Below are 27325 nucleotides of genomic sequence, written 5' to 3' on the forward strand. Positions count from 1 at the left end.
GGGGGGGATTTGCTGGGACATCCACTTCTTGGAAGTTTGTGAGATTGACTGAATGATTCAGACAAACAAAATTCCAAAATGTTTGATTAGGATCAGTTAATCAAGTGTATTTGATTAAAAGTGTAGGGATGATATTTATCCTATGGAAGTTGTAAATGTGTGCATGGTTTTTCAGAGGACTCTTTGCAATCTTTTGTTTTCCCGCCAATGTACGTAGCACTGAAACATGTCTGTGTTTAACCACTATTTCATGTAAATGGTCGCAGTGAAAGAGGACTGTAATCTAGGACAATAATTACTTTTACTAATCAGCTGATCATTTCTGAAAAATTGCCTAATCTCCTTTTTACAGGCCTGCTGTGAAATCTTCTAACTCCTCGCTTTATGTAGCCATCACTCCAAAATACAAAACTAAATACTTCAGTGTTACATGTGACAAAGATAAAGGTGAAACCAGAAAAGAATAAATAAATAATAATAATAATAATAATAATTAAATTAAATGATGAATTAATGATCAAAATGACTGAATTCCAATCACTCTATTAACTGGCTGATTAAACATTTTTACCCATGTCCTCACGACTCTAAACTCCACAGATCTATGAACCCTGATGATTGATTAATGTGCCCATTTAAACAAGAACAAAACAGACCTGGGTGACCAGTGAGGTCTATGTTTGCCCAGTCTAAGTTGCTGGCAATGCGGAAACTCTCCTTCAGAGAATCTGGGTTACTGAACCAGTCAGCTGGCACCGCTACAAGTGGAAGGCAAGAAGGCAACTTTAGAAGCATTGAACTTTTATACAGTTTATGCATTTCTGGTTTGAGAAAGTCGCATGAGACTTACTTAATTGTGAAATGCGCTCAGTGTCGGCAGGATGTGCAGCTGGTGCAGCCAATGCAGGTGGTGCAATTTGTGCGGTTGCAGGATGGGGGGACATGGGTAGCAGAGTTGGAGTGTGAAGTGGGGTAATGTCATTATTTGGGATCACCAGGGGAACTATATCCGCTGGAAAGAAAAGAGGCAATTCCTTCAATCCATCTATGCAGAATCTAAACTGTACAGAGTCAAAACACAGATACACACATGCCACTTACACTGCGAGCCTCCCCTCTCGCGCACTGTCCTGAACAGAGACTTGAAAGACGCATACAGATCAGGTAAGTTGAGCTCGTCAAAGGTGAAACGCAGCAAGGGATCAGTAGGGGGGTTTACTGAAACGAGGGGAGGGGCGACGGCTGATGATGGGACAGTCAGTTCGGATGAGTGATTGGGTCCCGAAACGATGCAAATGGGAACAGCTGTCGGATCAGGCGCGCAGGAGAAAGCGGGAACAGACACGGGGTCTGAAGTCACAGGAAAAGACAGCGCAGCGTCAGAGAAGGAGGGAGCAGCTGGAGACGCTGTAGACATGTTGGCAGGAGCCAGAGGTGTAGCAGAAGCAGGGGGGATGGAGAAAGTGGGGCCAGGTGGGTGAGAAGGTGGGAAAGAAGTGATGGATGACATAGGGGCTGCAGGTGGGAGCACCGCTGATGGCGAGACGGATGGATGAGGGACAGGGAGACTGGAGACAGAGGTGGGCATGTAGGGAGATGGTTGCTGTAAAGATAAGAATAAGGTGTTATGAAGAGCAAGGTGTTGTTTAATTAAAGTAAACCTTATAAAAGGAGTGAGAAAGTGACTGTACTTTGCATGGGGGAGGAGAGAGGGAGGCAGACTGTGGTGACTGCTGCTGGATGCCTCCAAGTGACTCTGAGTTAAAGAGCTGTTGGTCTGTGTGTGAAGCTGATTGAGGCTGACGAGGAGAGAGCCCCGTCTCTGCTTTTAGTTCCTGCAGTTGAGGAACCTGTAACAGCACAGCATAAATACTTTCAACAGCAACAACAAAAAAAGTTGTCAATATCCTGCAGGCTAATATATACATTAAATGTTAAATAAGACTGAGCACCTCCACTACAGACAGAAATTACCTCATTTCAAAAAAAAAAAAAAAACAACTCCCTTTTAGCTCTCAGCTTTTATCAAAAAAGAAAGTTTGCTCAGTCTAATCTTAAAACTAGAGATGCTGTTTGTCTCCTAAATCCAAACTGGGAGTTGGCTCCACTGGGGAGGGGCCCGGAAGCTGAACTTTTAAAGACCCGGGGAAGCACATTGGTACACTTCTTTTCATAGGACGTAGCCATACCAAAACTGATATCTTAGTCCATCTTAATGTTCTCACACATTGCAAATAATGGCATAATTAGAAAAATGTGGCGGTTTTAATAATCTGCCACATGCTTGAGGTTTGGTTAAGAGTTTTAAGCGTTAATGGGCTATAATTTACATCTGTGTTTGCACTTTATGTGGTCTCATTAAACCTCTATGTATTTGACAGGTGGAGAATAAAGGTTTGTCACAAAAAAACACCCCGAAAACCAAAAACATACATCCTCTCTCTCCTCGTCCTCTTCAGGATAGGAACGTTTAGGTGCCCTCACTTGATGTCCGTCTGAAGGTCCATCCATTGTCCAATAGGAACCCTGGAAAGACACCACAGGTTTGTGAACTCATGCTCTTTTTTTAAACAGTCATCAATCTCAAATGATGAAAACTCCAACAGTAGGTAGAAGTAACTCACCTTGCCAGGGTCGTTCTGCGGTCGAGGAACTTTCCTGAAGCATTTATTAAGGGACAGATTGTGTCGAATGGAATTCTGTTGGGAATGACATGTGTCAGGAATGTCCAGTAAAGCAGATGTTACACTGACTACACTTTAGTGACATATTATTACTGCTCGCCCACACTGATAATATGTTGTAGCTTACTTTCCATCCGCGGCCCGCCCGGCTGTAGTAGGGGAAAGTGTCACTGATCCAGGTGTAAATGTCATTTAAACTCAGTTTCCTCTCAGGTGCAGCGGCTATTGCCATGGCGATTAGAGTAGCATAGCTGTGAGGGGGTTTCCCTTTACAGTTAGAAGGGGAGGGGTCCGGCACTGAGGGTAGAAAGTCTCCTTTCTCCCTCCCTCTGTCTTTTTTCTTCTCCTTCTCCGCTCCTCCTCCTCTCTCTTTCCCAGAGCGCAGGCTGCTGATTCCCAGCTGGGGCAACCAGTCAATACTGGTAAGACTGGAGTCCAAGTCAGAGGACATTTTTCAGTTTTAGTTTGTTTTGTTTTTTTCTCAGTCCAGGCTCTGAAGGATCAGAAGAGAAAGTACTGGATCAACAAGTCTTTTTACATTTTGCTTACTCTGAATATAGTAGGCAGTCAAAACACTGAGCACTCCCACAGAGGATTTCCCTCTGCCTGTAACTGTGTCAGCAGTCCTGTTCCTGTACTTCCCAACTAGCGTCTATTACACACCAGTAAGTTCAGACAGAAGACACTTTGTGCTGCTCGGGAAACTTTCCACTCACCAGCAAAGCCATAGCATGACTATAGGTGCATATGTGTGCCAATTCCAACTACTTGTGTTGTTTTCTGAGAAGGAAGAATGACTTACTTACCTCTGTATGGTCACTCGAGGCCCAAGGCCTTCAGAAGTGTTAATGGCTTATGTTGTCATCAGCTGTGCACAGCTGCTAACAAACTGCTGTACGTCCTCTCCTTCAGGTCTCTGTCCTCAGCATGTCGGTCCCCACAGGGCTGCAGTCATACCTTCGGCTAGTGAAAGTTTGTGTAACTTTGGAGAAATATACACACAAAAAACTTATCCGACAGCTTCCTTTTTCGCTCTCCCTCCCTCTCTTTGCTTCCCCTCCCTTTCTGGTTTACCAGAATGACGTCACTCACTCCTCCTCCTGCGTGATATCACTCTATGCACCGCCTCTGGGAGCTGGTTCCACCTCTTTACTCTTTCACCAGCCTCTTCTCTGCCTGTCAGGTTCTGGTTACAGATAATGCACCTGAATTTTCCATTAAGACAAGTCCAAGCTGTTATGCAAGGTACAAGGGTCTGATTCATATACACAAACACACACAGAGCAGATTTAAAGTAGCAACATCGCTTTATTGGTACAGCTCTTTACAGTGGGACACAATGGTAGGACATGGGTCTCTTTACAGAGCGCTGAAGAAAGCAAGGAGGCCGGTGTCAGGAGACGGATGCGCCAGAAGCTTCTGAATCTGTCAACACAGTTTACGACGTGGGTTAGTCATGTAATCGCATAAATTTTGGCATGTTCACACGCGCAAAAACAGGTGTCTGATTGCTGCACCCTTTACAACAAAAGGTCAGTAGGGATAAGTCGCAAATTATTACCACTCACAACAGCTTATTGTGTGTGTGTTTGTGTGTGTGAGAGAGTGGGGGAGAGCGTGCATGGGCCATTTTTGTTTCACCTGGTTTTTGTTTGTGTTTTTGTCTGTTTTGTGTGACTTTAATGTTTAGCTCTGTTTGAATTTTCCCTCTTTTTTTTATTTTTTTTTATTCAGCCCCTGAATGCCAAAACATTATCTTATGCATGTCTGAGCATAGACATCATCAAACATTTAAACTGACATGCTGCATCACTGCAAGAAAAGAATAAAGTAATTTTGAATTTGATGATAGCAAACTGTCTCCAAAAAGCTGGGATGAGGGAAAACAAAGGGTTGGAATTAAAACAGCTGGAGGAACATTTTGCAACTAATTAGGTTTACTGGCAACATATTGAAGTGTATTTCTTTTTTCTCACCAAAGAAAAGGATAAAAAAAAAAACATTAAAGGAATTTGTGTTACTATTGTAGTTATTGTGTAATTACTTTAATAATGATGATATAAACACAGAAATGTGTATTTTGCTCATTTGTTTTTTGTTTGGTTTTCTTTAGGGGGTTAAGCCTGTTCAGTGTCTGTTTTGTACATTGACCACCAACTGTTTATGGAATCTAATATGTGTTGACTGAATAAACTAAGCTAAACAATACTGAGTCAGGAGGGCGACAGGAAGCATCTGTAGCAGGTACCTCCTTGAAGTTGGGGTGTTTGGCATCTTGAACCAGCTGCAGCAGAACAGCCTCTGTGGTGGTGAGGTATGCTCCGCTCTGTTTCAGTCGTGACAGAGCAAACAAACGATCCGTTTGGCTGAGGAGGGAAGTGAAAACGTTATAGTAAAGTGCACATGTAACTTCCCCAAGGCACACTCATTCCGTGTGTGTGACATCTCTTACTGCAATGAAAAAATACTGTTCAAATACACCGATACCTTCTGGATGACACGGCGTCAGCTACAATATGAACCTCTATCCCCTTCTCGAGCAGATCAAAAGCTGTGCACTGAGCAAAAGACAAGGAGGAAAGTTTTCTATTTGTCAACTAAAACTGCAAACTCAGTCAAACACAGTTACAAAATTACATATTTATGTTACTTAATGACAGTGTAATAAATTAATAATCACCTAACATTACCTCCACCACTCTGTTTTTGTGATTAAAACTTAACACTTAGCCCTTACATGTCGAGGAGCGTGTCAGGCTACATTTCACTGTGTGTTATACTTGTATAACTATGCATGTGACAAATAAAGAACCTTGAACCTTGAACCTTAGCCCACATTATGAAGATACAATATACAGTTAATGCATGCATCCAAGTGCACCTTAAATTATTTATGTCATATCTGCGGGTCACAGATAAACTGCTTGTTGCTTCTTTTGTGGAACAACTGATAAGACACATACTGATGTGACATGCATTGTTTGTGCATGTTAGAGAATCCAGTTGAAGACTAACGTCTCCATATAATTGTCTCCTGATAACTACAACTATGCTTTGCATATAAAATATACATTTGAAAAATATGAAGTCAATGGAAAGATTTTGTCTCGTTTTAACGGCGCAGATGCTGAATCCCATTTGTGTCTTACAGCGATACAGGCGTGAGCCTCTATTCCACACAGTATGACTTGTTTGGGGTTCCCCAGGGCCTCCAGCTCCTTCTGCACCTCCTCTATCATCATGGTGAATGAAGTTTTAGCATGGGCCTTTAGGTCCTCAGCTCCCAGCTCTGGTACTGTGGGCCCAAGACCTTTAGGATATTGCTCTGTCAAAATGGGGGGGATGCCCAGGATACGACTGGCCTGTCAGAGAAGAGGAGAAACCTGGCAAATCTGATTCAGACTCTCCAAATTATTCATCCTCGACAACTGTGCTGATGAGGAGAACCAACCTGGAGCAGTCTGGCTGCATTGCTGACAATGTTGGTGAACTGGAAGATGTTGGGTCTGAACTTCTCCTGCATATCGCACAGGAAAAGCACTGCATCCTTGGTGGAGAGCCTGCCAATGTTTGCCACTACAAGAGCAAGGTCACAGAAGGCATTCAGGTAGATTTAATACCATCTTGTACTATCATCAGAGAGATTTGAAGTAAAATTTATAAAGGTGAAACTTTATAAGTTTTATAGCTTACAACTGTAGCACAGCTGCTTGTTGCAGTCTTTAACCATTATTTGGACAATCGTAGACTCTAGCTAACCTGTCAGCATGAGTCTAAAATGGTGCGTTTTCTTCCTTGTAGGACATTATTTCCTTCTTTGATATTGCACTGTTTTGATAACAAAGGCACCAGTGACAACTCAAAAACAGCTAGACTCAAAGGAATTTGCTAAGATCATGGCTCGTTTTAGCGAATTAAAGCATAAGAAATGTCACTTACTCTTGTTGCTTTAATAGTCCAGAGGTGAGGTAGAGAGTAGTGGGTAACAGGCGGAAGGGGGACTGCAGAAACTTTAACTGTCAGGTTAAAGTATTATTTCCCATGTGACGTCGCCTGTGTAAACCAAATAAAATATTTATGTCTTACTTGTAATAGAAAAAAGAACGACCGAATTTAATATTGCAGACAAAATTGCGTATATGTAATCATATTAACTAATAATAAATAAACAAGTATATTTGTTATTAAAGAGTTAATATATTAGCATCTATAGTCGGATGTAAAAAATAAAAACTAACCTAGCACGAAGCTAAGAAGACCACGGAGTTCAACTTCGGCTTCAGCCTTTCTTTGACAGGCGCTGCCTTCCTGGGAGCGATTATTGACCAATAGTATTGCGAGCTGTAGAGATTGACGCTTCTTTTGCGCCAATAGCCGCCGCTGCTGAGCAAACGTTGAAGTGGTTGGAAACCATAAAGTAACCCGGAGTGGTGAACCAAAGATGTCTGACACTGCAGAGTCCCCAACAGAGACGCAGAAAGAAGAAACACAGCCGCCGTCAGACGACTCGACGACAAATGACGAGAAGAAGAAAAGTAAGAGAGCGGAAATAACTTCTCAGTTACGGGAAAACAATTGTGTTTCTGATGACTGTTGCTAATGCTAAAGAAAACACATCCGGATGTGTGACGTACAATATGATTGACAGTGAAAGTCGGCCACTAGGGTGGAAGCATGTTCTATCTTCAGCCAATAAGTGCGTCGTTTTCTAGCAAGTGGTACTGCCGGTTTGGGGAACAGCTGAAGCTAATGCTAATAAACATTACATGTATTTTGTATTCTTATATGTTACATAGTTCACAGAAAGTCTCTGTTTTGCCATATTTGATCAAATATACTAACCAGTCGTCTCAATAGCAACATATTCTGCGTGCAAATGCAACAAGGATCTTAAGGAGCTACACTTGGCTCAAAACTCTTAAAATGTCACAAAATCCATGGAGCTGAAAATCTGGGATATGTTAAGAAGAGAACATAAACTAGAATATATAAAACTTGCATGGTGTGCCTACGACTGTGAGTTTAAACCTAATAAAATAGTTTATAGAGTCAAATCCTGGACTGCAAAAGGAATAACAACAGTTACTACTGATCTTCTGATCTACACAAAGGGGAAATTAAAAGGCTTTGGAAGATTGATATCACTTTATAATAAGACCTCTAAAAACATAACTTTTTCTGTTAGCTCCCGATGTGCGATTACTTTGAACATACCACTAAAAATAGAACATTCCATCTCAATTCACAATTTTTTTTTACATTTGCTGCTCAACTGTCTCCATTTGCCTAAAAATGTTAAGCTCCAAAGTTTTCATATATATACAAACCACTGCTGTTAAAATATTAGCTTCATAAATCAAATACTTTTAAAGATATATTTGTTTTAATAAATTGTCCATCAATCCACTCCCAGGATACTCACTTAGGCGATGTTTGAACATCGAAAAACTATAAAACATAAGCCAGATGTTTTCACTGGCCTCTCTTGCCATAAAAGTGAGTCAATATCTGTAGTTTGGGACTGATCTAAAAAGATCTGAATATTTCCTTGTTCTACAAAAAACAATTCAAGCAGTTCAAAGTTCCATACTAAGAACATACTAATGAAAGTAATAATAATAGGTAATAAGAGACAAACAGCAACTATTTTTGAATGATATATAGCTAATGCAAAATAAAATGACTATAATACTTTTTAACATGAACTTCTTAGTCACAAAAGGGAAGAAAACGCTACTTTCCTTCAACCTTCCTGCTGGATTTACCAGAAATATGAGTAGACAGTCTAATGAACAAAAATAGGAGTTTGCAGATGTTATATCAATTATAACTACGGAAATAACGTTAAATATATGCATATTTTTCATTTTTGAGACCTACTGCACTGGAAACATTCAAGAGTAAAGAAAATAAGAAAAGTAAAGATAATAACTCATTTAACCTGCGTAGTTTTGCAGGACTAATTTGCACAAATACCACAACAGAAATTAAAATTAAAATGAGGTAAAGAGACAGCTTAGTCTGTATGTAGCCAGACATTTAATTTCAATTTTGCAATACCCTGCCTAAAATTTAATGAAACAATGAGGTCATAGTAACTTATAACTAGATTTTAGTAATTGAATTAGATCTGGGTGTTGAATGTTGTTTATATTACTATTAGAGGTTATGTTTAAGCTTAGGCACTGTTTGGGGTTTTTTTTGGAGGGGGGGGTTCTGCCCTTCAGAAAAGCTGATGTGAAAGCACACGAAGACAAGAAGTTAAAGGCGGTTATTATGCACATTCCACATTAAACGCATCACAAAAAACAACAACACCTAGAGCAATATGAAATTAAAATTTCCACAGGGGAGTGTTTGATATTTCACCAAAACACTATTGGGGGAAAATAATAAAGTAACATTTTTGAACTCTGTGCAGCACTGGCTTAGTTGCATAGGTAGATGTTTACTTGGGATGAGGGTTTGCCTTTACAGTGTTTTTGTTTTTCCACCATGGTATAATGTAGTGTCTATGCATCAGTGACTGCACCTTCCCAGAAATTCCACTGTAAATTCAAGTTGAGATTTGCCTGTGCCAGTCGGCGTTGCAACAATGTTGAATAACTTTCAGTTTTGTTTTCTTCATTTTTATAGTCGATGTGCTGTTGAAGGCAGTGGGAGACACTCCTATAATGAAAACAAAGAAGTGGGCAGTGGACAGGGGGAGAACAGTACAGTCTCTTTCACAATTCATATCTCGCTTCCTCAAGCTTGATGCCAATGAACAACTAGTAAGCATAACATTTTTTTCTACCAGCTTGTTAATTTCTGAAGTCTTATAATGGACATGATTTAAAAACCAATTATGAAAACTAAATCTTTTTTTTCTTTTCTCAGTTCATCTATGTTAACCAGTCTTTTGCCCCCTCACCGGATCAAGAAGTAGGGGTCCTCTTTGATGTGAGTGTAGTTTTAAATGGGGCAGCACACACAGACATACAGTTTATCAACAACATTATGTTCCCTGTTGTTTTATTAATTTAATAGCGCACAGTCTGGAGTTACAGACCGAGTTGGTCTTCACTGAAATATTACATCAGTAGCACTAGTGTTAGGCAAGTATTTAACTGGGTCCAAACTTCTTTGGACACTTTTTTTTGCCTCTGTACATCAGCTCAATTAATTTTTAACTCAAACCATCAAAATGTGACTAAAGTGCAGACTTTCAGCTTTAACTCAAGAGTTTTTTTCTTTTTGTTGTTTTTTTTTAATACAGAATCCATTTTCAGAGGCGCAAAATTAATTGGACAAATGAACATCATTTTAAATATAAGTATTGTTTTTAGTAATTGAAAGAAAATCCTTTGTAGTCAGAGACTGCCTGAGCTCTAGAACCCAGAGACCTCACTAAATGCTGCGTTTCCTCTCTTAAGCGTTTTGACCTTTACTGCAGCCAGTTGCTGCTTCATTGTGGTTCTCTCCACAACCAATAACTGAAAATCTGCTCTATCAGGTTGACATGAGGCCACTGACATGGCTATTGAAGTATATCTAATTTCTTGGCCGTGAGAAACTCTTGAGTCGCTTTTGCAGTACGTTTTGGGTCATTATCCATTTGGACTGTGAAGTGCTGTCTGCACAGTTTTGAAGCATTTAGCTGACTCTGAGCAGAGAGGGCAACCCTGCACACTTCACAATTTGTCCTGCTTCTTCTACCAGCAGTGACATCATCAGTAAACACCAGTGCCCAGCTTCCACTGGCATTTCCTCCACCAGATAATGTCATATGCTTCGTGAGCTGTTCTTTCCTTCTCCATACTTTTCTCTTCCCATTGTTCTGATACAAATGAATGTAATCAGACCTTCTTGTTCTTGAGGGGTTTACATGTTATTGTAAAGCCTCTATATTTCTATTCATGAAACGGTCTCTTGCTTGTGGACCTGAACAATGCTACTGCTTTATCCACTTGAGTTGTTGTCTGTGTTTTTTCAGGCCATTTGGTGTTGCCTGACCAGATTCCTCCCTTTTTAAGAATGAGCCAGATTGTTAACTTAACCACTCCTAAAAATTTTTGCTGTCTCTCTGATGGCATTACTTTGTTTTTCCAGCCTAATGAAGGTTCCTTTACTTGCATGAAACTACTGTTTGGACATCTTATCGAGAGTTCCAGTTAAAGCTGCCAAATGCATGTTCAACACTTGGAAATAACTCCAGATCTTTTATCTACTTAATTTGTTGTTAAATAACAAGGGAACCTGCTTCACCTGGTGACTACTCTGGAAGTCTTTGTATAAAAATCATTGTGGTTCCTAGGCAGTTAATGAAAACTTCTGTTGAACCCCTTAAACTAATGCTGGACATCTGCACTTCAATCACATCTTGTTTTCTTGATTTAAAATCCACTGTGGTGGAGTATAGATGCAAAATTAACAGAGGGGAGAAAACGGTCAATGTCCAAAAACGTATGAAACTTCTAGACCTAACTGTTTCTGCAGGTTCAGCCTGTGTGACTGGACAGGTCATGCAGAGCTTCTACCAGCAGAGGGTGCAATAAGAGACAAGCCTTCTGTGACATAATCTTAAATCCTTGAGCACTGGTAAATGTCTTAACAAGTAACAGTAAAAACGTCAAAGTCTAGATCAGTGGTTGGCTGATCACCTCTCTGCTCTCACTGCTAGATCAATATCTAGTTAAAAGGTCCTTTCTGATGTCACAACAGCAGTTAACACTGATTTTAGACTTTGTTGACAGCTCACTCCTGTGTTTGACAGTTTAACTTCAACGTTTGTATTCCCGTCTTTTTGTCTTTCAGTGTTTTGGAAGTGATGGCAAGCTGATTCTACATTATTGTAAATCTCAAGCCTGGGGTTAGCTGCTTTCTACAACTACATTTTCCCTCCTATCCCCATCCTTAACTTCAAAACACGACAACATAGTGTTGTCTTTCCCCTTTGCTGTTTGCTGTCTTACAGGTTTTTTTGTAAATACACTGTAAATAAATTATTGTGTATATCATAAAAGTCTTGACACTGTTCTTGTTTTTTGTTCTGTTGCTAATCTGGGGAAATGTACATAAGGTACTATAATGTTAATAAAAATAATAAAATAGAGCTGTAATGCAGTGGAACTTAAACTGCTGATTAAAGTTTAGGGAGGGTTAGTGAAGGCCACCGCTGAAAAGGGACAGACACGGGAAGAGAGGGGGCACTATAGTAACAGATGGACTTAGAGGGATTACATGATTCAGGGTGGGTTTGTGTCATAAATTACCAAGAAAGACAGTAAAGGGAGTAGAGTGGCTTGGAGACAGACATGCAGTCACTCCATTGGTTCGCATCTCCATCGGAGGAGGATTACACGGGGCTTGCAGCCGGAGAGGTAAGGGCCACTGATGCTCACACTGGAGGAGGAAAGCTGATGCACAGAGAAAAGAGGAAGAGAGTAGCAACAGAGAGGGTATTCAAGATGGAGCAGCTGAACTAAAGTTATGAACGAGCTTTTTGATTAAGGGCTTATGAAGAAGGCAGAGACAAACCACAATGTAAGTTCACTGCAAGGCAGTGAAATGTGTTTTATGATGGACATGAAAGACTACAGAGGGCGAGAACAAAGTCTGGTAGGTATTTTACTTATTTAAAAATAATTTGTTCTGAAGTCATTTGTGGATTCTTCATCAGCAATCGCAAAAACATAATTTCTTTAATATTTACACATAGCAAAAAAACGTTATTACACTGAGTGTTCAATTAAATCTGTCATTTGTGAACGAAAACTGAACGAGTTATTTTGGATGGACGTCTGCAAAAATTGAGCAAGCTGGAAAATGATGTATCAGCTAGTTACTGACGTGTAAAGGCTGAAAATATTTATTGTCTTAGCAACAGTCGACATGGTAAGGTTCATGCTAAGAGTAACCATTTCAAACATAATCTTATAAATATCAATACTTGGTCACTGGCTGCTGTTAAACCATCAGTAATATGCAGAGGTAGACTTTCACACAGATTATCAAGGTGCTTTGTGGGGTAATTGTTTCACTGCTGAATGAATTAAACTGGCATCTCTGTGATGGTGTGACGCACTGAGCGGTAATCTAAACAAACAGTGCTTAAAAGATGTGCAGTTCTGAAAGGACATAATGTACATCTGAGAATAAACGCAATGCAAGTATTTAGGAAAGCCTTATCTCTGCTGAGCATTGGCTTTAACTGCCTCAGTAACACTCCAATGGTCATTAAGCGTATTATCATACTGATGGAGTTTTATTTCCAGCAGTACAGATGACAGAAACCATGCTAAGGGATGAGTGATGTGCTACATTCACCTGATTTAATCTGTGTTATGTTTCAGGGGCTGTGAGCTGACAGGGGGACATTGCATGAGAGAAAGATTGGCAGCAGACATGGTCAAAGTGTACTTCACACTAAAACACACCTAACAAAAACAGATTAAAGCAGATTTCCAGGGATTACGTGTAAAATTTCATTTAGATCTCTGGCTTATCTATAATTTCATCAAAAAAGTAATCTAGTGTTTTGCTCCCCTGCATCGTGCCTTCCACTTAAGGCCCACAGTTTATAATGAGCGGCAGGCTCGGGCTTGAGTGCGTTAATCAGGAAGCACAGAGATGTTAGCCGGGGTCACAGGAAAGTACACATTACTCAGCCTTTCACAACCCCCCTTTAAACAGCTGGAGGACTTATGTGACTTCAGGCAGTGATTGACAGTGTAAAGCTAGATTTCATTATATGGGCAATTTCCTTTTACCCTCTGTTTTCTTTTTTATGCTCACTTGCTCTCAATTTCATTTAACTTTTTTTGCAAAATAATAAGTTCAGGAATCTATTTTGATGTCCTCTTTAGACATACAAGTTTTATTAATAAATTCTAGTATTTGTAGATGCTTTTTTGATACAGTTGAATTGATCTAATACAGGAAAAAAGGGCTTCGAGTGTTGATTTCAGAGGACGCATGTCTGTATCTGTTCCCGCAGGAATCAATCGCTCCTCATACTGAAGAAGTCAGGCCAACAAAGAGTAATATCCTGGAATCCCTCGGTTCTCTCCCACTGTGCCCAAATCATCCACCTAAATCTCCTCTTGTTCATTTTTTTGTTCCTTCTGTCCCTCTTTCCCACGTGTATCAAAATCAGAGCATCTTGTCGTGCTCCCTGCTCTCTCTCTTTCTTTATCTTCCTTTCTATTAATCCCACTGACTTTACAATATCGTTCCCCATCTGTTTTCTTATCTTCTTTCTTTACTGTTACATCACGTTTTTATTTGTTTTCTTTTTAAACCTGGCCGCCCATAACCTCTTAAAACCCCCACAAAGCATCTGTCCCACCCTCTCAGCTCCATCTGTGGCTGTTTTCATACCTTCTGTCCTGCTATTCGCGTGTGCCTTGTCCCGTTCTGTCCCCTGTTTGTCTTACTTTGACCTTCCTCTCTCTATATCTGACCCCACCCGTACCTCCATCTTCTCCCGCGTGGCCATGCTGGAACGCATGTCCCGTCGCTCTCGCTCCCTGCTCTCCCTCACCTTGACCTCTTTGGCTCTGGCCCTCTCTATCCTGGCTCTCTGCACCTCCTACTGGTGTGAGGGCACTCACAAGGTGGTCAAGCCCCTCTGCCTGTCGCCTGTCAAAATGAAGAACTGTGGTCAAAACAACAGTGAGCCTTACACCACAGGTAGGAAACTCAACATATCCAAAGGAGTTCTGTATTTGTTTTTATTTACTGTTAATGTATTGTACATACACTTACAGTGTCATCGTCAAAAAGAGTTTACTCCCTTCCCGATTTCTTAGTTGTTTGGATATTTGTTAAACTTAAATATCTCAGATCAGACAAACTTTAATATATTATACAAAGATAACCAGAGTAAACACAATGCCGTTTTCAGATGCTAATTTCACTTGTTAAAAGCTATCAAAACCTGAATCAAGAGATCATTTAAATAGCTCCTGTCAATAAAGTGAAGAAGGCTAAAAGATCTCAAAAGCCAACACATTGACATCTATCAGTCTAGAAAGGGTTACAAAGCAATTTCTAAGGCTTTGGAGTGCCGGTGAACTACAGTGAGATCATTATCCACAAATGGAGAACACTTGGAACAGTGGTGAAACTTCCCAGGAGTGGCCAGCTTACTAAAATTACTCCAAGAGCACATCAGCGACTCATTGTAGAGGTCACAAAAGAACCTAGAACGACATCTAAAGAACTGCAGGCCTCACGTCTCTCAGTTAAGGTCAGTGTTAGTTCCAAGTTCCACGGAGAAAACCTCCTGCTGACCAAAAAAACACAAGGGCTCATCTCTCATTCGGCATAGAAAAACTTTAGATGAGCCCCGAGACCTTAGGGATAATATGATGTGAACTAATGAGACAATGCTGGGACTTTTTTGAAGGTTTGAATCCTGTTACATGTGGAGTAAAACTAACACAGCATTTCATAAATAGAACATCACACCAACAGTCAGACGTGGTGGTGGTAGTGTGATGGTCTGGGATTGCTTTGCTGCTTCAGGACCTGGACGGTTTGGTGTAACTGATGGGACAATAAATTCTGCTCTTTATTAGAAAGTCCTAAAGGAGAATGTCCGGCCATCAGTTTGAATTTTTGCTTATGCAGCAGGACAATAAAACATATCAGTAATGGCTCCAAAAACCCCAAAACAAAATAAAAGTTTTGAAGTGGCCTAGTCAAAGTTCAAAATTCAATCGTGGCAAATGATGATTGCAGTTTTCGTTGCCAAGGGTTACACAACTAGTTATTTGATTTAGGGCACAATTACTTTTTCCACATAAGGGCAGGTAGGTTTGGATAACTTTTTCCCTTTAATAAATTAAATCATCAATTAAAAACTGTATCTTTTTTTTTATTTGCTCAGGTTATCTTAGTCTAATGTTATTATTTGTTCGATGAAACATGTAAGTGTGACCAAAATGCAAAAAAAAGAAAAGAAAAAAGAAATCAGTACGGGACAAATATTTTTTTCATTGCATTGTATGTTTGGATTGCTTTTTGGTAACCTTTAACCTTTTATCGTGTACCTGTTTATTAAGACTTATGCTTTTATGATCTGTGAGTCATCATATTTTATAGTATAGTTTTGAAATAGCATCACTAAATCTTTAGGGCGTCAGCAGAAATTCAGTGTCAAAGTGCATCGTCCTTTGACCTTTAGACATTCCATGAAATGTGGAACTATGTGGAAATGCTTATGCTTCATAGTAGTGTTCAGGAGTATTTAAGAACATCAGGTTTTGACTTGGACTAAAAGAAAAAGCAAACAATCAAATCGGAGTCGACTTCTGTGCTGCACAGAAGTTGGGAAAATATACTGGTGACTAATCCAGAGTCTGCTGCATCACGTTCACAGACATGTCACAATTTGCTTGTAACAGCAAAAATTCTTGGATTCATTCTTGTGTAAACAGTTGTGATATTATCTTGGCATTTAGCCACTTGAAGAGCCTGGGATGATTTGAAAGTCTTAACTGTAAGTAGAAAGGTACAGCCAATCATAGCCACAGCCTTATGATACACCTTCAAAAGCAAACATGCTGTCTTTCATTGCGTTTTATTGCAGTAGGTCGTATAATCGCCAACGCAATACAATAAAATAGGATTTAATTAGGGATTTCTATCATTTATAGACAATAGATAAGATTTGATTTGATTAGACAGATTTGTCAAAATAATTGTAATTTTTTCTGGAGCTTCTCTCTGGTTCTCAGTGTTCAGGAACGCTTCATGTAAAGCAGATGGAGGCAGCTTTGCTTGAAGCAAACTCCATCTGCTTCATCTGAAGTAAACTCCATCTGGGGGAAGTTTGCTGAAAAGAAAGCTCTGCTGAAAGAAAAAAAAAAGCTCAACAGGTGGAGTCTTAGGTAACACTGTTATGTGAAACCACGTTTTTAAAGTTTAAGATTGAACCTTCATGCCTAGGTGCTTTTTGAGGCTATGCTTCTATCCTAAGTTAAACAGTATCTAGAGAATTCAAATCTGCTCCTCAGGCACACTGAGATTGTTTGCGGTGCTGGATCGGCTTACACAATAAAGTGGATGAGGCTTTCTGACACTGAACTGTTAGAAAGCAATTGTCCTTACTTTTAATCTCCTTTCCCCCCAATACCTTTGTTCCACAGTGTACTCAGTTATGGCTTAGTATTAATCTGTGGGGTGTGAGGTTACTTCTAAAGGTTTCGTTGTTGACAGCTCTTATTGCATATAACAATCATCTTTGACACTACACGTGCTTTGTGAACTCACACAGAAATATTTCATTTTTACTATGTACAGTGCGTCCATTTAACTCTCCCTTATGCTTCTAAACCTCAGGACTTGTTTGGCACATCATAGTGAACACTGACAAGACTGCATGTACACAGAGGCTTGCTGATTTTGAGGCACTGGTATAATTAGCAGACTTGCAGGACTTATGTGTTTACCCCTAACCATTCTCTTTTTAACGACACATACTTTTACATGCTTACCCCTCAATTTGATACCCGCTATTCTGCTGTCTAACTCCCTCGTCATTTATATGTTCTCACTGCCTTTTCTTGCATTGTGTGTTTGACAGTCAGTGGATCCGCTGTTAATACTCACGCCTCACCAACAACATTTCCTGAATTTGTTAAATGTTTGCATCATATGGTGAGAAACTACATGGAGACAGAACGTACCCCTAGTGAAGGCTGGATTATACTCTGACCACATTAAGAATGAGCAGGTGCAGAACCGAACCTTAAATTTGCTTTTTTCCACTGTCACCCTCTCAGAGAGTCCCACTCAGAACCCATACAACCGCACGCTATCTCCAGCCAGGAGAGAGGAGCTGGCTAAGATCAGACAAAGGCAGCTGGCCAACGCTGTCCACTACATATGGGAGACGGGCGAAGACAAGTTTGCTTTTAGATACTTCCACACGGGCTTCTGGGAAAGCTGTGAAAAACACAGTGATGGTAAGAGGCACACCTGTGCAGTTCATTTTTTTGGTTGCCGTTTGGTTTCAACTTGGATTGTTAATCAAAGCTGATGTTTTTCACTTTCAACTACAAAACTTTATCCTTAAATCATGACGTTTTGTTGGCAGGGGAGAAGTGTCGCAGCTTTATAGACTTAACTCCAGGAGAAACTCAAGGTGAGCTGTGAACTGCTTAACAGTCTCCTGCCTTAATATTGCCATGTTGCCATTTGATTAAAAGTTAGCTTGTGACAGTGTGCTCACACTGTTGTTGACATGTTGCAGGTGTGCTCTGGCTGTCAGTTATTTCTGAGTTTACATACATCGGTCTGCTGGGAATGGGGTTCTTACTCATGTGGCTGGAAGTCTTGTGTTCCCATAAAGAGATGCACTCACTAAAAATCAATGCCTATGCAGCTATCTGCACTGTGTTATCAGGTCAGACTCAGTCTAATGCTCACTTTTACATTATTTTGTAACCCGCCTGTGCATATTCAGATATATCTATTTTATTGCATGTTCCTCTGATCTTTCCGGTTTATGTTGGATTAAGTTTGTCTGTTTCACCTCCTGTGTAGGTCTTCTTGGGATGGTGGCACATATGATGTTCACCACAGTGTTTCAGATGACAGTAATTGTGGGCCCCAAGGACTGGAGGCCTCAATCCTGGGACTACGGCTGGTCATTTGCGTAGGTGCCAGATATGATTTAAGCTTTCGTCGGGACTTAATGTTTCACTACAAGCTTGATATTTCTCATCTCCTAACTATGTTAAATTCCCTGCTCCTAGTCTCGCCTGGGTGTCCTTCAGCTGCTGCATGGGAGCTGCTGTCGTCACGCTCAACTCATACACAAAGACCATCATCGAGCTTCGCCGCAGACAGAGACTACGTTTAGAGGAAGCCAGAGCCACCACTCACGCTCCATCCTATGACGAGGTGGTCCCAGGGGGAGGGCTCTACTCTGTCAGTGGCCTATTGCAATGTCCAGATGGGATGATTGATGTGGCGTGGGCTCCAAATGGCAGCATAGTCGGAGTGGGAAATGGGGATGTACCAACTTTGGTTTTAGTAGGAGGCTGTGGCCCTGAGGGGTGTGAGGACTGTGAGAGAGAGATGGATGAGATGGGGGAAGCCATGGACCGAGTTGATTCACCTTGTTAGCGAATCAGTAACACGTATCAACTGAAAGGGCTGAAAATCTGAAAAGGAAAGACACTTTAACTAAGGTGGAGAAGGTCAATGTAAGCAGACACATCCTTTCTTTCTCGTCGTCCACTTTGACTCTCTGTGAACATGGGATGTACTGATTGGGCTCAAGGTCCAAAGAAATCCACACATATCAAAACGCTAAGCCTACAACGTATGTATCTGTGTATGTATCTCGTTCACATGCAAGCCTGCATTTTTCTGGGTATTTCTCAGTGCCTCATAGTAGGAAAGAAATGTATGACTTTGTTTGCAAATGGAAAGAAATGCTTCCTCTATTCTATTGTTTATATATTAACTTGAAAAGCATCATCTTAGCGATCAGTTCGTTTCAGAGGACGATGCGTGTATTCCTGAAAGAACAGCACGTTCTATAGAGAAACATGCTGCTCATAAACATGTTTCCTTTTTTAAACTTCTTTGGTCAGAAACTTTTGAGAGACAAAATTTTTTAATGCAATTCATGTATAGCAGAAGCTACCACAAGCACAGCCTCTCTGGAGATGCACAGACAAACCCATAGAGATGGAAAGATTACAGAGATTTTGAAAAGTCTGCTCTCTGATGTTGAACAGAAGATTATGTGTAAACCAGTAATCCCGAGTTGGATGGAAGGGAGGAGGAATAGAGGGAGGAGAGTGAAGCAAGAGGGGAGCAGCATGTGGGGGGGGTCAGGATGAAAGTTGGAAAGAATTGCCTGCACACACTAATATCTGCAACACCGAGACACCAGTTTCAGGAAAACAACGCTCTAAAAAACTGCATTTAGTTCCTGTCATATACTATGTTTGAGATAAAATTGTATAAGTACTGAGTTTTGTTTTGTTTTTTTAAACAAAAGTCAAAAACAAGTAGTTAAATTTACCTTTAATTTTTGTAGGTTATACATTTGAGGTAATCCTGGATTTACTGTCAGGGATTAATACAACTGAAAAAGTAAAACCTAAAGTGAAAATTTTATCAACTACCAGCATTTTAATATGCAGTATGTTTCTAGGTCAAAGGAGATTTAATTGTTTTCCAGGAGAGATAAGATAAATAGATTTCCAAAGCCCAGATGAATGATAAAATCTTTAATTTTTTTGTACAAGTGAGTAAATTACAATACTGGAGGACATTTCAAATTTCTAAAAAACAAGAAAAGCATAACAAGCTAATAATTAAGTATGATACTTAATGTGTATAAGTATGTGTAACACACAAATGTACAGAAACTGTAGGAATGCTTATTTACAGAGGGGCCGAGAATTTAAGGAAGAGGACGGAGAAAACATCTGATACGGAGAGAGAAAGAAGAGGGAAAAGTGGGTTTTTAAAAAAAGAAAAATAGTTTAATAAAAACAGAAAAGGGGTCCAAGAGGAGAAACGTAGGAATGAGAAGGGATTTAATGTTTTATTGGTTCGTAATGGATCAGACGCATTGCGTTCTCATTTTCGATCACTCCTGTAATGAACTCTCCTTCAGCCAGTCGATCTGTGAAGGGAGGAAAAAATAAGGAGTTAAGACGAGAAACGTATAAGTACAAAACAAGCCAGGAAAGTGAGATAACACGAGGATGGATTATTGTTATCTAAACAACATGTTCTTATCTCGTGTGCTTGGTACACAGTAGCATGTGATGTATAACTTAAGATGTTTTTGGGCCAATGATTTGTAATAAAGCTTGCGTGACACAAGTGATCCTGTAAGTGGAGACTTGCCCCCAGGTGGATTAATACTTGTATTACTGTTAAGCCAAACAGCTGATTGTAAAATGTAATCTCCCCCACAGGATGCTGGAACATCAGCTAAAGAAAGGTAGCAGAGGCTTCCATTGATATTATCTCCCTCTGAGCAGAAGCACTACCACTACACGTCCTACCATTGTCTTTCTTTTCAAAGCAGCCCCACAGCTTGTTGGCTCTCTTCTCGGGTGTGTTCTCATCATCTGGTAGTTTGCTGAGGTCTTCTTTGGGGATCAGCTTAAACAAGGCCTGAGAGGGGGTTGGGTATAAGATGGAAAGTAATGCTGCATGATTTTTCTCATCACCAGCACAGTACATAAAGCAGATGGATACTGACCAAAGAATATGTAAGCACTAGTAAAACTGAGGATGCTAACAGCCTTCTTCAGTTAATTTATTAATGTCTTGTGCATATTTGGAGTTACTGGTATTGTAGTGAAAATATGGAGGCCAGTATTTTTTTTTATAGTTTTTAAACATAGACTATTTATACAAATTGCAAAATCCTTTTATTACAAATACATAAATATTCAAACAAGCTACAGCATTTCATAGGGCAACTCTCCTGTCATCTCTCAGACAGTGGACTGAATGACTAACTGAGTGTAAACCTCCTGAGTGTGCACTTTAGGTTCAGGCCTTTAAGTTTGTGTCCCACTTAGAGAGGGAGCACTCATCTCCCACATTTAAGACACCTAGATTAACATGGATTAGTGCCAAGACTCAGGCCACAGGCCAAACACCAAGATGTCATCTCTTTTCCCTGGACTATCCCTCAATCTCGCCCCTGCTCTGATGTTATGGTCAGTAGAGTTTAGACTTCAGACTGTGATCTACGCTGACAGACATCAAGGTTGTGAAGTCATAAAAATAAAATTAAGCAGCTGGTTTCCTTAAAATAAATCACACTTGCAGTCTTTAAGGATTTGTCTAACATGTCAGAACAGTGTACTTGCGGGCTGGTTTTGAGGCATTTCCACCTTTTTCACTTATGTTTTCTAATTTAACATATTATTTATACATTACATAAGAATACTTTCTGGAAAATGGAGGCGGTGTATCCTTTTACCACACAGTAAATTTGTATTTGTCAACCTCTACCTCAGTGTTTTACAGACCGGAAAGAATCTCATCTTATAGTAAGTTTTTGAACTGCTATCAGGGCTTTAAAATGCAGCTATTTTATGCAGTGTGCTGTAAACATGGTGCTTATGGACTCAAGCCAGTTGGCCAGGAATTCAATCCCATTACAATGCCAGCTGGATTCTTGGCTCATCTGTCTAAACCTCTTACAATTCCATATCATTTGTCTGAAGAGAGAATATAGAAAAGTGTAAAACCTCCATAAGTTTCATAACATTTATTATAGTACAGTCTTCAGTCCACAGTGGCAGTCTCACAAGTAAAACAGCCGTGGATTAGAATCGAGATGATGAGTATACTCTTGTTTAGGAGTGGAACTTAAGAGTAGCTCTGCTCAGGAGTAGGGCTCCCTATATTGTCTGCAGGCTAAACCTGTAATCGCCAAGATTATCAGGAGTTTTAGGCTCAAATAGACTGGCTAATAGGGCTGCCAATTAAGACTGAGACCTACATACCATGAGAAGAATAGTAAATTCTTAGTTAACAGCAACACAGCTTTAATGGATGTTGCAGAACGTGGACAAAATAAGGAGATAACCTAACAAAATAATCCATTAATAATGCTAGTTGACCTAATGTTACAGAGTTAAACCAGTTAAACATAGAAAAAAAGCAAAAACATTAGATTCAATAACAGGCATTAATGTAAGGTTTTGCGTTATGTTGCCATATGTCAGTTAATCCAATAAATTTCATCTGACATCTCCGTTCCCTCCTCACTGAAACCACGGCTGAGAGAATAGCTTGAACTTCTGATTTACAAAGTTGTTATAGTGAAAGAAAAATAACACTTTAGGTTTTTGGGGGCTTGGGGATTAATAAAAACCAGAATAAGAAAAAAAGATCAATGTTTAAAATGAATCTCTTTCTGACGGGATATGAGTTAACATTAACTGCTTGCTGTCACACTAGAACCATTAAAGCCACTCATCCATTCATCAATGTCGCTTTTATAAACTGAACCACGCTCACCTGGCATATTTCTTTCACTTCTGCCTTGGTGATGTATCCGTTCTTGTCTACATCAAACAGGGAGAAGGCCCACTCCAGTTTTCGGGTTGTCCTCCCAGTGGAGGTCATATGTAGTGCAATGATGTACTCCTTGAAGTCTAAGGTGCCGTCATCGTTGGTGTCAAAGGAGCGAAACACATGCCTTGCGTAGCTCTTAGGATCACTGTCAGGGAAGAAGCGCGCATAGATTTCCTCAAACTCCCCTGGTGAGATGCGTCCTGATGGACACTGCTTCTGAAAATTCTCGTACCACTGGGAGATTTCTTGCTCAGAAAATTTTGTGGTGAGCTTCAGGTCCTCCAGGATCTCCTTTGATATCGCGCTACTGGTTGCATTTCCCATTGTAGTTTCTTTTTAATATCTTTGCAATGTGTTAAACTGCTTGGCTGGGATATGCCACTTGATAGGCTTTCTTCTCTGGTGTCAAATGACTCTTCTTTTTCCAAACTATTATTGCTTACTGGCTTGATGTCTTCTCTCGATGTCAAAAACCAAGCAGAAATCTGAAATATAATTTTAAATTGTGATATAATTCACTTAACTTTAAATTAATAACAACTTGCTTGTTAAAATGTGCAAAATGTGCAGAAACCTTACCAGTGTGTTGTGTGAGCAGATGATGGCTGAGGAACCGAGTGTCTCTCTCGACAGTAAGACAGTGAAAGATATAGGCGGGCGGGGAAAGCACATCCTACACGAGTTGACTAGGTTAAGTCTGTTAATGCGGGATTTAAGGTGGATGAGCATTTGACCAAATTGCAACCCCAGATCCTAATTTTATCTATTGTCTGTTTGAAAAGTCCGGAAAGCTCTAGTGTACGTTTATACCCCTGCTAAATTACTTATGAACTCTGGCAATCAATTTGTCCCTGTTAGTCTTATACTCACTAATTTACTAGTATACTAGTACTAAATTGCTGAATATGAACCGATTAACAGAACTTTAGTGCATCCAACTGTAAGTTACAGTTCACTCTGGGAGCCAAACGTTACTTCGGTAAACTCACCAAAAAGTGAGTAGGTGCTTTCTAGCAAACTTTGAACAAAGCTTCAGGTGGGTTTCGGAAAATTGTGTCTGCTGTTTTAGTTATGACCTTCAATAGGTTTGATTGAGCACTGAAAGCCACTCCACCATCTGTCCAGGCAATTTTAACTCCCCCAGCAACCCACGTCTACGTCCAATCCCACCTGCGCCCTTAATATCCCTGTCACTGCCGACCCCGTCTGTGCACGTCCTCCTTCCTGTCCTACAGTACTGCTTTCCTTTGAGTCACTAGTTTAGGTTTATATTACCTAGCTAAATTTTGTTTTGTTTTTTTACATGTTTTTTTGACTGTATGAATTTCTTTAATCTCAACATTAATAGTCGCGGACATGACTTACATTCTCTTTTCTCCGCCATAAGGTACTTTCATGTTTTAAAGGCTTACTGAACTGCACACTAACAAAACACACACTGATGACTTCACTTGAATTTTTTTCTGATAGAAACTCTTTTCTGTCTAGTCTCTTGTAACTCAGCTCCGATTTACTTTTTCTTGTCGTTTCCATATTCATTGCCAACAGCTATGTTCTCATTGGAGGCTATCAGGTATTATCAGTATAACAAACTCACTTCATGACACTTTGGCTGCCACATTTACGTCATTAGTCTGTTTACTTTGTGTCTACTTTAATTAGAGCGAAAGTATTATCTTGATTGTCTTAGGTGTTGTTTCAGACCAACATAGCATGTGTAAAGGAGACTTCATGAGTTATGCACACGTATAAGAAACACACATAAACACCAGAGATGAAAGCAGCATGCACTTATCGTATTTAGGACATGTAATTCCCTGTATGATAATCAATAATTCATTTTTTATGTTTAAACTATAATTTGCTAACTGGATTAGTCAAGCCCCGCCCTCTCCTACACAAGCCAGAGAATAGCCAATTACCCCCGTCTTCATCCTATAAGGGCGACGGTCAACTGACTTACCCCTTCTCTACAGAACAATCCCTGACATGTGATCTCTACTCTTGTTTGAGCTAATTGCTAGAGCCAGAACGAGCAAGGATTTGTAGCTACTCTTGAGATGTTTTTCCACTCGGGGGAGAGAGTGCGTAAAAATATCGGTAACATGGGCGTTTGGCATCTTAGATTAATTATGATTCTGTCAGAACTTAATAAAGAAGTTTTAACATTGCTTTGCAACATTAAATCTGTATTTCTTTCACAGGCAGGAACACATGCACATACAGTAACATAAACAATGAAAACTCGAAGGTTTATTTGTATCAGAAAATAACATGACTATAAATATCCACAATTAGGTCAGTGACAACCTCCTACTTGGCAGCATTATATGGTATTAATGGGCTGTATCAAGTGTCGCATGTGTTACAGCACTGACCTGTGAAACGTCAGTACTGACGTATTCTATAAATCTGCAACACTTAATGTGTCAATGAAGGATCAGCCTTATTAATTACTATCTACATTTGGTAACAGATCTCTGAAACAAGGTTGTCTTGAAGTTAATCTTTTATAACTTGAATTTGTGTTGACCTATAGTTCTGTTTTAGGATTGAAATTCCCCAATAACATTTCAAAGTTGAGTACGAGTATAAAGTTTGAGATGTAAGAGCACTGAGAAAATAATTCGAGAAATAGGAATGCCAAACAGGAAAACGTTTAAAGAAAAAAAAAAACAATCTTAGTCCAAACAGTGCCTTGGTGGGACGCAACTCAAATCTTAAGACTGAAAGCAAGAGGAAAGGAGGAAGGGAGTTGTTTCCAGATAAATATCTGGTAATGGCTCATAATGACGCGTAATGACAGACGACAGCTTCCTACTAAACACAAGGAAAGAGGAGAACAAACATGCTGTGACGGAAGTCTTGATGATTGCGTCCACAATTTTGCAAGGCCTCGAGTAGGTGATGTATTTCAGAAAAGCACTTTGCTGCTGGCGCCCATTTCTACAACCACTGTCCAGAGAGAAGTCAGGAGTGCCTTTAGTGTCTAATCATAGAGAGTTTCATATTTAAAAGATACTTACTTTAAGACTTTATTTAAGGACCTTCACTTTTATAAAGTTTCCTCTGACGTCTAAGCTCCTGGATCAAGACTGAGGTAAGAAATGTTACACTTAAAATGTAAAAAAAAAGAAAAAAAATGGACTTTTTTGGCTGTCTAAAATTACAAATATTAACAATTCATTTGGCTTTCTAGAATAAAAAGCTTTTATATCCTAATATTCAGGTCCACTCAATTAAAAAAGTAAAGAGTTACAGTTACAAATACTGGTAGAAAACCTGACGTGACAAACGCGTGTGTGAAAGGTTGTTTCGATTATCAGATTAAAACAATGTCCAATCTTTAAAAAAGTGTGTACTGAGCTAGTTTACATTTAATTCACTGAGCCTGCAGTGAATTGATCGATGCATATTATACTTTACAGCCACAAAATACACATCGGTCATCAGTTAAGGCTTTTTCATGAAATGTGTATAATATGTATGGCTATCATTATAAAATACAGATCCTATAAGCTTTGGACGCTTTCTTCTGGTTGCCTGCCTAAACAGGTTCAGTTATTTCAAGGAAAGCTCAAACACACTGATGGGAATTTGACACAGTATATAATTATACAAAGTTTATACCGACAGCTTGGGATGATTTATTTTAAACTTGAAGCTGCATAACTGATACCAGACATGAAAGCAAAGTGGGGGGGTTTTCTAATCAAGACTATGTGTGATATCGTAGAAAGAAGAGAGAAGCTGCATGTAAAAAGCCCTCTTGGCCATCTACCAAGCAATAAAAACAGACCATGGCGTCCAAAATGGAAACCCTTGATCCTTCAACTTTATCAGATGTCACCTCTACTGTGAGATACGGGTCTAAATCGGAAACCGTGACCTTACCAGGAGGAGTTGTGTCAGTGGCGGGCGTCACTGTGGTTACTGGAGGCGTTGAACTGTCTTGTGGATCCTGCATGCTAGCTTTTGGATTTTGGGGAACTCTCATCGGCTTCAGCTGCCTGGCTGTGGGGCTGTGGGACCAGCTGAACTTCTATAAAGGGGGAACCTCTCATTTGCTGGGACTGGGGCTTGTGATACTGGCCCTCAGTTTTGTGGTGGTGGTGGGTGTGGCAACATTTCACCTCCTAACCAAGAGAAAAAGACAGATGACAAAAGAAGTGAGACAGCATGGGAAAGAAGTTCTTGTAGAGAGTGGTAGGGTAATAAAAAAAGTCACAGTATAAACAGTGTTTAATGACAGACATTAAGGAAAAAAGATCTCTGATCTTTTAGAAATAAATTATCACCATTCCAACCCAACTCTGTACCACTACTTATTAGGTATCTTTAATCTAAATAATGTAGAAATGCAGTTATTCAGTTTTGAGGCATTTTATTTCAACTTACAGTCATTAAAATTTTACACACTAATATTGTAGTTTTGTATTCTAATTGAGCCGTGTAGGCTGGCAAAGTTCTTCTTAATGATCAACATATGTTATTGCTTATGCTTATGACTTGTTGCTTTGTAAATCTAAAAAAAAAAGCAGTGAAAATGAGTTTCGTCTTGAGCAGTGGTTCATGTCACA

The 27325-nt window shown here is 39.8% G+C and overlaps 5 protein-coding genes across 6 annotated transcripts in view; 2 read left to right on the forward strand and 3 right to left on the reverse strand.

Annotated features, from left to right (window-relative positions):
- foxj2 (forkhead box J2) overlaps nucleotides 1-3746 on the reverse strand; it is a 5482-nt gene extending 1736 nt beyond the window's left edge. Inside the window, exons 1-8 of the mRNA XM_005731973.1 lie at nucleotides 3491-3746; nucleotides 2812-3177; nucleotides 2625-2699; nucleotides 2434-2526; nucleotides 1692-1850; nucleotides 1102-1603; nucleotides 851-1012; nucleotides 657-758 (exon numbers count right to left, since the gene is read on the reverse strand). Coding sequence (XP_005732030.1) covers nucleotides 657-758; nucleotides 851-1012; nucleotides 1102-1603; nucleotides 1692-1850; nucleotides 2434-2526; nucleotides 2625-2699; nucleotides 2812-3135 — 1417 coding nt within the window. The 5' untranslated portion in view covers nucleotides 3136-3177; nucleotides 3491-3746. The remainder of the gene's footprint in view (nucleotides 1-656; nucleotides 759-850; nucleotides 1013-1101; nucleotides 1604-1691; nucleotides 1851-2433; nucleotides 2527-2624; nucleotides 2700-2811; nucleotides 3178-3490) is intronic.
- A 226-nt stretch (nucleotides 3747-3972) lies between these two features.
- isoc2 (isochorismatase domain containing 2) lies at nucleotides 3973-6989 on the reverse strand. The gene is made up of 7 exons (XM_005731975.1): nucleotides 6923-6989; nucleotides 6624-6737; nucleotides 6136-6260; nucleotides 5834-6046; nucleotides 5172-5242; nucleotides 4933-5050; nucleotides 3973-4109 (listed from the first exon to the last, which is right to left on the reverse strand). Coding segments are annotated over exons 2-7 (594 nt in total). The 5' UTR covers nucleotides 6625-6737; nucleotides 6923-6989; the 3' UTR covers nucleotides 3973-4043.
- Nucleotides 6990-7110: 121 nt separating this feature from the next.
- atg12 (ATG12 autophagy related 12 homolog (S. cerevisiae)) lies at nucleotides 7111-11677 on the forward strand. The gene is made up of 4 exons (XM_005731974.2): nucleotides 7111-7219; nucleotides 9321-9457; nucleotides 9564-9626; nucleotides 11481-11677. Exons 1-4 carry the CDS (start codon nucleotides 7126-7128, stop codon nucleotides 11538-11540), a joined length of 354 nt encoding a protein of 117 aa, XP_005732031.1. The 5' UTR covers nucleotides 7111-7125; the 3' UTR covers nucleotides 11541-11677.
- A 304-nt stretch (nucleotides 11678-11981) lies between these two features.
- On the forward strand, nucleotides 11982-19844 carry LOC102215639 (germ cell-specific gene 1-like protein). Of its 2 annotated transcripts, none has more exons than XM_005731977.2 (7): nucleotides 11982-12284; nucleotides 13663-14357; nucleotides 17456-17638; nucleotides 17770-17817; nucleotides 17926-18078; nucleotides 18219-18330; nucleotides 18431-19844. In XM_005731977.2, the coding sequence occupies exons 2-7, from the start codon at nucleotides 14162-14164 to the stop codon at nucleotides 18801-18803; spliced, it is 1065 nt and encodes a 354-aa protein (XP_005732034.1). In that variant the 5' UTR covers nucleotides 11982-12284; nucleotides 13663-14161; the 3' UTR covers nucleotides 18804-19844. The 2 variants fall into 2 exon arrangements, with proteins under 2 accessions (XP_005732034.1, XP_005732035.1); XM_005731978.2 differs by having other exon boundaries at nucleotides 11991-12046.
- Nucleotides 19845-19906: 62 nt separating this feature from the next.
- LOC102215349 (visinin-like) lies at nucleotides 19907-23391 on the reverse strand. Its single transcript, XM_005731976.1, has 4 exons — nucleotides 23325-23391; nucleotides 22689-23230; nucleotides 20711-20822; nucleotides 19907-20322 (listed from the first exon to the last, which is right to left on the reverse strand). The coding sequence occupies exons 2-4, from the start codon at nucleotides 23067-23069 to the stop codon at nucleotides 20234-20236; spliced, it is 582 nt and encodes a 193-aa protein (XP_005732033.1). The 5' UTR covers nucleotides 23070-23230; nucleotides 23325-23391; the 3' UTR covers nucleotides 19907-20233.
- Between the last annotated feature and the right edge of the window lie 3934 nt (nucleotides 23392-27325).

This window comes from Pundamilia nyererei, unplaced genomic scaffold (assembly GCF_000239375.1).
Source record: "Pundamilia nyererei isolate P.nyererei 1_Seehausen unplaced genomic scaffold, PunNye1.0 scaffold00045, whole genome shotgun sequence".
NCBI lineage: Eukaryota > Metazoa > Chordata > Actinopteri > Cichliformes > Cichlidae > Pundamilia > Pundamilia nyererei.

Excerpts from the sequence above, each read along its gene's own strand:
- atg12 (XM_005731974.2), top strand. The coding sequence starts at position 7,126 with ATGTCTGACACTGCAGAGTCCCCAACAGAGACGCAGAAAGAAGAAACA. Across the intron at positions 7,220-9,320 it reads AAATGACGAGAAGAAGAAAA|TCGATGTGCTGTTGAAGGCA; the intron begins GTAAGAGAGCGG and ends TCATTTTTATAG. Across the intron at positions 9,627-11,480 it reads AAGTAGGGGTCCTCTTTGAT|TGTTTTGGAAGTGATGGCAA; the intron begins GTGAGTGTAGTT and ends TTTGTCTTTCAG.
- isoc2 (XM_005731975.1), bottom strand. Across the intron at positions 5,243-5,833 it reads AGGCTCACGCCTGTATCGCT|TGCACAGCTTTTGATCTGCT; the intron begins GTAAGACACAAA and ends TCTTTTGCTCAG. Across the intron at positions 4,110-4,932 it reads AACACCCCAACTTCAAGGAG|ATTCAGAAGCTTCTGGCGCA; the intron begins GTACCTGCTACA and ends CTGTGTTGACAG.
- LOC102215349 (XM_005731976.1), bottom strand. The coding sequence starts at position 23,069 with ATGGGAAATGCAACCAGTAGCGCGATATCAAAGGAGATCCTGGAGGAC. Across the intron at positions 20,823-22,688 it reads AAGTGAAAGAAATATGCCAG|GCCTTGTTTAAGCTGATCCC; the intron begins GTGAGCGTGGTT and ends ACCCCCTCTCAG. Across the intron at positions 20,323-20,710 it reads CTTTGAAAAGAAAGACAATG|ATCGACTGGCTGAAGGAGAG; the intron begins GTAGGACGTGTA and ends CTCCCTTCACAG.
- LOC102215639 (XM_005731977.2), top strand. The coding sequence starts at position 14,162 with ATGCTGGAACGCATGTCCCGTCGCTCTCGCTCCCTGCTCTCCCTCACC. Across the intron at positions 18,079-18,218 it reads TATCTGCACTGTGTTATCAG|GTCTTCTTGGGATGGTGGCA; the intron begins GTCAGACTCAGT and ends CCTCCTGTGTAG. Across the intron at positions 18,331-18,430 it reads GACTACGGCTGGTCATTTGC|TCTCGCCTGGGTGTCCTTCA; the intron begins GTAGGTGCCAGA and ends CCCTGCTCCTAG.